This window comes from Pectinophora gossypiella, chromosome 11, assembly GCF_024362695.1.
Source record: "Pectinophora gossypiella chromosome 11, ilPecGoss1.1, whole genome shotgun sequence".
Taxonomy (NCBI): Eukaryota; Metazoa; Arthropoda; class Insecta; order Lepidoptera; family Gelechiidae; genus Pectinophora; species Pectinophora gossypiella.
In genome coordinates, this window is record NC_065414.1 from 8685302 (window position 1) to 8694607 (window position 9306).

At 36.6% G+C, this 9306-nt stretch overlaps 1 protein-coding gene across 1 annotated transcript; it reads right to left on the reverse strand.

The window, feature by feature from the left end:
• Positions 1-178: 178 nt before the first annotated feature.
• On the reverse strand, positions 179-6176 carry LOC126370821 (sodium channel protein Nach-like). The gene is made up of 8 exons (XM_050015844.1): positions 6079-6176; positions 5366-5465; positions 4665-4834; positions 4138-4243; positions 3629-3780; positions 3063-3187; positions 2613-2906; positions 179-273 (listed from the first exon to the last, which is right to left on the reverse strand). Exons 1-8 carry the CDS (start codon positions 6174-6176, stop codon positions 179-181), a joined length of 1140 nt encoding a protein of 379 aa, XP_049871801.1.
• Between the last annotated feature and the right edge of the window lie 3130 nt (positions 6177-9306).

The window sequence follows — 9306 nt, forward strand, 5'->3', positions numbered from 1 at the left end:
TTTTTGTAATAAAATTATAAATTCAAATAAAATTATGTTGACTAATTTTAAATAATTTTATTATAGCTTCATAAATTGTCATCAAACATTTTTTTACGCCTTATGAAAGGAAAGAATAATAATTCTATCCTTTACGTCTTTTTTAAATTATGTTTAGATTACATACATTATGGATTTACTATATAAAACATAGCCTTATCGTAGTTACGCACATTTCCACTAGCGATAAAATTGAACAGCCAATACACAGATTTACTACGCCTCCGATTCTCACTGGAACAAAAAAGAAATATATTTTTTTGAAGTATTTCTTTTTACATTATCAATATTGAAGAAATTCATTTTTCCATTTTTGTTCTCATTTAATTATTGGAGGATTAACTATTTGAAGCCCGAGAAACATTGGTGCTGGTACTGCAGACTGCAGGGCAGGATAAATTTACGGAACACACGTCAATTTTAAAGAAACAAAAAGGGTTCTTTAAGAAATCTTAAAAAAAATCCTGAACATATTTTTTTATAAAAATAAATAAAAATAAAATAAAAATGTTTTTATTAAAGGTAAAAACCCAATAATTACATAATAAATATACTTGTATAATACAAATTACTTAAAGGTACAATAGTACCTACCGTCTATAACACAAAAAAAAATTAAAACAACACAAAATAAATGTGGTGCGATCATTTTTTATTTGATTCCCGATGTACTTTGATCCAGTACCGTATCATCGGGCTAGTCAAGTCTCGGCTAACAACTTTAAGCATGCTATTATCAGAGCAACGCAATTTGTCCCAAAATGAAGATATACGTGCCCTAACAATAGCAAAAAAGTCGGGCATTCTCGCCTCGGCAAACATGCTGGACGCGCTACAAAAGCGAGGAAGCTTCATAAGAATGCGATATGCGTCATTATACTGCACTCTTATGGTGCTAAAGGACGCCCTCTTGTGTCTATACCATAATTGGCAGGTGTAGAAGCACTGACAAAAGGCCCTAAAGAGTGTGCCCTTCACTTCATCATCATCAGCCCATTAACGTCCCCACTGCTGGGGCACGGGCCTTCCCTATGGATGGATAGGGAGAACGGGCCTTAAACCACCACGCGGGCCCAGTGCGAATTGGTGGTTATTAACGACTGCTAATGCAGCCGGGACCAACGGCTTAACGTGCCTTCCGAAGCACGGAGGAGCTCGAGATAAAAACTTTTTTTATTGTGGTCACCCATCCTATGACCGGCCTTTGCGAAAGTTGCTTAACTTCAACAATCGCAGACCGTGCGCGTTTACCGCTGCGCCACCGAGCTCCTCACTTCACTACTACATTTTGCAAATCGGCGCGCAAGCATGTTACACCGAACCGACAATGCCCGTCTTTCCCGCTCCATATCGAGATCATCCTTGCGGTCTCCAGTAACGATGTGACCAAGATATTTGAACTGCTGCACAAGCCGAATTGCCGATCCGTTCAAAAACACTTGGGGTATACTCTCCGGAAATTTTCCACTCCTGAAAACGAGCATCTCCGTTTTTGCCACATTGTACTTTAATCCGTGAGAGCTAGCATAACTCTCACAGACAGACAAAAGTTTTCTGAGTCCACCAATCGATGGACTGAGGAGCACCATGTCATCCGCGTAACTGAGGTTATTAAAACAAACACCGTCAATATGGCAAACGACACCAGTGCTCCTCAGTTCACCGATCAGCCCGTTCACATACGCGTTGAATAAGTCCGGAGAGGTTAACCCACCTTGACGCACACCGCATTCCAACCTGTATGCGTTGGAAGTCGTGTCGCCCCATCTCACATAGTTCGTCTGTCCTCCGTACCAGTATGCCAACAGTCGAACGATTGATTCAGGTACCCCAAAGCCGCGCAGTTTGGTCCAAAGAATTTCATAATTCACCAGGTCAAACGCGCTGCTGAGGTCCAGAAAGCAGGCATAAACTGGCGTATCACGATTAACGTAATAGTCCATTGCGTACTTTAAACTGACAATCGCCGAATCTGTTGACACACCAGGCCTGAAGCCAAACTGTGCATCCTCAATATCCAGGTTTCGTAGCAATTCGGGCCGTAGCAGCCTCTCAAACACCTTGCCCACGACAGTTCCTAGGGAGATAGGCCGATAGTTAATCGACGAACTCAAGTCTCCTGTTCTGTTCTTAACTATAGGCACGACCACTGTTCGCATAAGAGGGTCAGGTAGGTATGAGTACTTTACAAATAAATTGTAAATCACACATAACAACGACCACAGCGGCTCTCCCGCGTAAAGGACGTGCTCTATACTCAGATTGTCATGTCCAGGAGACTTGCCCCTTTTCATACCACGTATCGCCTTAACAACATCGTCAACAGTTTTATGTTCAGGATTTTTTTTTATGCACAGACCAGCACACGTCAAACGGGTTCTATACCAGCGAGATGTCTATTTAATTCCGCCGGGTTATTAATTCATTTTAAAGTTAACAGCTATCAATCATCCGTTCCTCTCTTTTTTGGCGGATAAGAAAATGACAGGTATAACTTAAGATTAGGAGGTGTTTGCAGGAGTCGGCAACATTAAGTTACTTATCATTTTATCGATCACTAAATAAATACTTACGCATTATGTCATAGAAGCTGAAAATAATGTCCCTCACAACTCTAACTTTTGGAAATGAAGAGATGCCAATTCTCAACCAATTCATGTCTTTTTGCGGTATAAAATTTTCGTAATCCTTCTGATAGACATCGGTTTCACATTGACTCGGACAGTTACAATCCTTAGAAGTCCTCGGCAACGCTGTTGACGTTTTGAAGCTTTTCAATGTTTTTTCCGAAGTTGATAATGATAAGATTTCTTTTCTATATGACAATACGCATTTTAGTTCGTCTATGCTGCATACTCTTTCGTAGTCTGTGGAAGAGAGGACACCAGTAAGTAATACATAGGATATTCCAGGATTCTGCAATAACCAATTGTAGTTTCAATTAAATTCCTTTCGTTTCTGCCACTTGAGTATATAACAATTCTTCAGATAAATCAGAACTGCAAACTTATTCTAGGTCTTACCCAAAGGTTTGTAGAAATGCGGAATGCAGCCACATAGTTTTATAATCATTTGGATTCTGCACTCTAACAAACAGTGATTGTAAGTATAAATCGGGTATCGCTCACTAATCGGTTCGCTGATGAATCTGAAAAACAAGAATCTTGCATTATTTCTTTTCAAATTATATTTTTCTTGTTCTAACTATTTATTATTAGTAGTTAAATAAACAAAGGACAAGCATTGAACATTTTTAGGTTCTTGCCGATACCACTCTTCTTCTATCGCGTGGGTTGTAGGTGGATTACCAACCTCAGCCACCTTCATGTCAGGGTTGTTATTGAGGCCCTCGATATGGCTAATGTAACGACTGCGTACTTACAACGCCAAGTATTAACCGGACCCAACGGCTTAACGTTTCGGATAAGCGGGTGATCAGTCCGTGATGTCCTAACCAAACTAGGAACCTGATATCACACTTACGCTCTATTGTTATTGACGTACACTGAATTCAATTAATATAAAAAGCTTTACTATTTACTTTAGCAATTCACTTATACACCTACATATCTAGAGTATTAACACCTACCTGCATTTCCTAAGTCGCATTGGCGCCAAACGCAATTCCTCTGATATTTTAGTAGTCCACACTTGTACACCAAACGACATGAAGCCTCTGAGAGATTGCGAGTACGAGGGAGACGTACTCAGGATTGTCTCGTCTGAACCGTGAATGAAAACCTAAGGAAAGTATTATGTATTATTATTTAAGCTTATCATAATGGAGTTTATTAGACGTTACAATATTGGTATGTTGTAGCATATTATTATAATGATGCCTTGTAAAGACACTGCATGTTACTTAATGTGAATAGAAACAGCTGAACAGGGTACATGTTGAATGGTATAAATTAATGTATTAACATAGCTCTAAAGTTTATTTTATGTAGGAGTGAGTAAAAGCGGCTGTCCTATATACGTTCAGACAAATATCGAGAAGCACGGTTGCACTGTTATGATTTGCATTTCTTTAAGAATAATATAGGGTAAAAATCGTCGTATTGCTAGTGTATTTCATAAATGAAAAAGCATAATTACCTTATAAATCTCTGCGTAGTTAATGATCTGAGTAAAGAAATCTCTATCATGGACCGACAGTTGTATGTTGTTTTTGGCGTAGGTCGTTACGTTACTACCCCATTTGCTGCGGACATAAAAGACCCTCACTAATGGGGCAAAATATGTGTTAAGTGTCTGTTATTACTTATGAAAAGTAATGTGGGGGTATCTACCCCCGGTTGTTTAACTGTTAACTGTAACCGCGACTTCCCGGTTCTATTCCCTTCTTCTAAAAATGGTGCTGATTCCAGCAGACAGCTCCTTAATCCTTATCAGCCGAAAAGGAAAGGGCAAAAATATGGAACACATGCCAAATTTTAGCAGAACTTTGTAATCAGCCAGACGGGAATAAAGGATTATTATAATCACATTACGATCGAAGAAAACCACAACATTACACAACTTGCAGAAAATTGAAGCTCAAACTTGCGTGTGATCCGCTACGTAAAATTTTACGCTTGCGGGACAATCGCGCGTCGTGTGTATAAAGTTTGTGACAAACTTACTTAGGGTTGTCCAAGAACGCCACATTGGAGTTGACCACGTGGCACATACCAAGCTCAGTCATTGCAGGTTCCACACTGATAGGTGAGTTAGTGTTCGTGGTAATTGAAGACTCGTCAAATACTTTAAATACTGAAGCCGCTATCTTTGCGTAGTCTCTAGGATCTATGAGCTGTTAATTGAATAATTTGATAGTGGTGTATCGGTAAGCTGTATGTATGCAATTGACGTTTTACTTTTTTACGAGGCCATGACGATTATTTTATGACTACATTAAGTCGATCTGTAGTAAATACCAGTTTACTTCGTAAAAGATTCAAGAAGAGACTTAACGAACAAATTCAAAATAAAAGCGAAAGCTTTGCGCACAGGATGGAATAAAAGTACATACTTACAATATAAATATGTCGTTGACTATACAGGGTGATAGTGACATCGTAACGAAAACTTTGAGGGATGATTCAGACCATGAATTTGAGTTGATATCAAGTGGAATTTTGCATCGCAGTTCCATAACTGAAAATAATTAAGAAAAACGCAAAGTTTCATGAATTTTCCGACAGGAAATTCATCCCCCTCAGTATTCGTTACGAACGTCACTAACACCTTGTATATTTTTTGAGCTGTACGCTTTGAAAGCCTTATTTATTGCACTGTGATCGCCGCTTTATGCTTCACCTCTAAGCCCTATACTATGACTTACCGACAAAGCGCCATTTGGTGGGACGTCTATTAGCTCCAAATTTTCAATATCGCCCAAAATTATTGCCCATAACAACAATTCTGCTCTTTTGTCGGTTTTGCTGCAATCATACTAAATTATTTACCTTAGAGTACTCAAAAGTAACTAAGTACCTAAGATTACTCAGAGTAAATAAGTACGGTAGAGTCTTTATGGTCTACAAAGCGTAAACTAAAAGGTTTTTTGGACTAAAATCGATCTCGGAGAAATTATAGACGGGAGTTATCAAGCGCACGCGTCCCTCTGCCGAAGTACGTGAACGATCGCCGTGTTTTGTTATTAGTGTGACGGTTTCGTTGTGGTGTGTGTTTATAGCGGAGTTAGTTTTATTATTATGACTGTACTATCTATATACGTGTGCTGTACGTATCTATATACCTCACCTCCAAAAACTGACATAAAAATGTAGTCTAGGTACTAGATTAGAATTTATTTCAGAATTTGATACTCACGTACACACACAGACTTGTATTTAGCGTGCACGTGTTGAAAATTGATGAATTATTAATATTAAATACCTACGTGGTTCCAGTGTTCAGAACCATGAAAATCTTTGGTTCTTATTCTTTGTTTTCGTGGTTTCGCGATTTTTAGGTACCTACCTACCTATCAGTTGAAAGCTTCAGTTTTTAGAAATGCTGGCTGGCTGATTAAAATAAGACATAGGTACTCACTTAATAAGCTCTGTGAAGGCGGTAACATCAACTTTGAAGCTAGGAGCAGGACACAGGGTGAACGCTGGATATGAGACATTCCAGTTGAAGTAGTCCATCTCTACACTCATCACCGTCGGAGCTTCCTGAGAAAAGTATATTCCAAATTATTTTGAATTCATGAAGACACTTGTGTTTAGCTATGAGCAAACTGCCTCTAACTAAACCAGGTCTGAATTGCGTTCTTTATGTCTAAACGAATGTTTAAACACAATGGACACGACATAAACTGACCACATGAGGCACTTAAAGAATGTGATGTCGGTTTTATTTCCAAATCACTAGGTAAGGTAATCCAAAATATGAAGATAAATAATTACTTAGTTTTGCCGTTCTCGTGGAATTACAAACTGAAAGCTTTGTAGTGTATCTTGCTACATTCTTGGTATAAAATTAATGTTTTTTTACAATACTTACCATAAATCTTTCAAGTTGTTGTGTCAGTAAATAGAAGACGAGAACCGTACATGCAAAAAAATTGGTCGCCCAAAATAATCTGTAAAAAAACAAATATAACTTGCAAACGTAAATAATGAATAAATATCACTTTCAGGTATGTTGGTATTACATATATTTATTTTTGACATTGTAGATAATTTAATACTAAAGATGCAGTCCCTATTATTATGAGGAGTTAACTAGAAAATAAAAAAGTAGTAGCTGAAAATTCGATTTTTTGCATAATGCAAAGTTTTAAAATGCAAAATGTTCACTCCGCTTTAAATCCGTATAACTGGAATAGCATTGTCAGAAACGCGAGTAGAGCCGATGGAATAACAATATTGGTAGCATTTTGTCCCACGGTTCTAAATTCCTGAGTGCTGGTGGATTTTCATTGATTCACTTTGCTACCTTTCGAACCAATGTATTTCGTCGTTCACTATGTAAGGCAAGCCATGTGTAGTGGAGGTCTTTAATTCCATTTTCAAATAACTTATGCCTTTTTGCCTGCGCAGTTTTCGGCCGTGATTTTGCCGCCATTTCTTGAATATACGCTTGTCCTTGACACGAATAATTTTCTTCGTTAACGATTGCACCATTTTATTATTTTAGAGTTGCATTTGTAAGTTCACTAGCTAGGTGCAATACAGCAAAATTGGGGTACTTATTTCAATTGTTTTATGACGCAATTTGTTTTAGTAGAGTTGTTGCTTTTACAGTAGGTATTAAAACTGTTTTATTAACTGAATTACGTTTAATTCCAGTTGGTAAAATTAGACTCGTTATTTAATGGAACGGTGTCTGTGAACAGTACCTAATGGAAAACGGACTGAAACCGATTTAGGTACCCATTCCTGATTATACGTGTCTGCCTTAAAAGCACCACGCGCACTGGAACTACAAATGCTAGTAGACCTGTTCATATAATATATTTTTAATATTTATTTTTCGTAAGTTCTAAATTTTTATATAAATTCTGTTATGGATTTAAGTTATAAAGTATTTATTTAGGAACCAACATACACTAACAAAGTCGTAAGTTACTATTTTAATTTAGGCCTTTTTGAATTCACCTTATTTCTAAATTAGCGTTTAAAATATTATATAGGTACTTTATGTAAATGAGAGTATCTCAAATCGTGGGTATCTGGCACAGTTTGTTTTGTTTCAAACTTAATAATTAATAACCTAAACGCGGCTAATATAAACTTCTGACTTTGAATACAATAAGTACCTACCTATAGGTTCTAAATAAACAATTTCTATTCAATTCTAAAACAAAAATTCAGTGGAAATATATTCAATGGAAATTCGACTCTACGTTTTTTCTTTCAATAATTACACGAATAACAATTGAATACAGACTGTTCTTTGAAATAAATATGTTTCATTGTATCGTTATCCGTTATTTTATTATGTACGAATCGAATGTTGTCTTTTATATCGAAATAGTTCTAAATTGCCTAATCATATAGAATTTATCTACGAATTTATACACGTAGAATACATATTAAGCTTTTCGGTTATTTATATGATGGTACCAACTAAAGTTTTTATTGTCTTATTAAAATAATATTATTTGCCATGATAATCCTGAAATGATCTTAGAAATTAGTTCAATTAGCAATAAGCTTTTAATTTTTTAATTGTCCGTTGGTAATGAAAGGGTCTCTAATGGAGAGACTCAACGAAATGAGACCCAGCAATTTTAGATTAAAATTGGTTAATAAACGTACCTATTGCTCTAAATGGGGTCGCTTTAGTAAAATTAAAATGTCGCTCGCTTTTAATTTACTTGATTCCTTTTACATTTATACATATATACAGGGTTTCGATATCTTTTACTAAGTATAGGAATATATATATATATATAGGAACGGAGCCGAATCGCTAACGATGTACACGACATATAGATTTAATATTTACAATTTATTGTACACAGAAACAGATACATAATGACAACTTGATTATTAGGTACACACACAACAGACAAACAGTTCAGCTTATTTCTACTAATTTATTTCTTCCAGCTATGATATAGTTTATGCCAGTAGGTACCTAAATAAAGTGGAAGTGTTATCCACGTAGTGGCGAGTAGTTGTTTTCAACTGAGGCGGATTACAAATAGGAATTTGTTTTATGACTCTTGAATCACAAAGGACTAGATCAACCGTATATGGACTGCAATGCACATTGTGATTAAAATTGAAATTGTGACTTTTGGAAAGTGACGTACCTACCTAGTAAACATTTTTTAACGGTGTAGGTGGATTGGTGATTAAAATTTAATACATACATACATATAAACTCATGCCTATTTCCCACCGGGGTAAGCAGAGGCTATGGAATTCCATTTGCTTCTATCCTGTCATACTTCTCTTGCTTCGTCCACATTCATCAATCGTTTCATACAGGCACGCCGGTTCAGAGTAGTACTTACTGAACTTTTTCTAAGAACATCTCCAATTTGGTCAATGTACGTTCTTCTAGGTCTTCCTCAGCCAGCCCGACCGCCAAATTTCCCTTTTATGTACTGGTTTCGTAATCCCATTAAAAGTTCAATAAGGTCAAAAACAATTACCTTAATACTTTTAAGTGACGGCTTATCTATCTTTGAATATATATTCTTCAAAGATAGATAATTTGAAGAAAGAATTGACAGAAGTGGCAACTTGGTTTTGTGCGCTAGCTACATACAAGAGGACTATTTCTTAGCAATTTTAGCATAAGTGAGCAATCTAGAACATT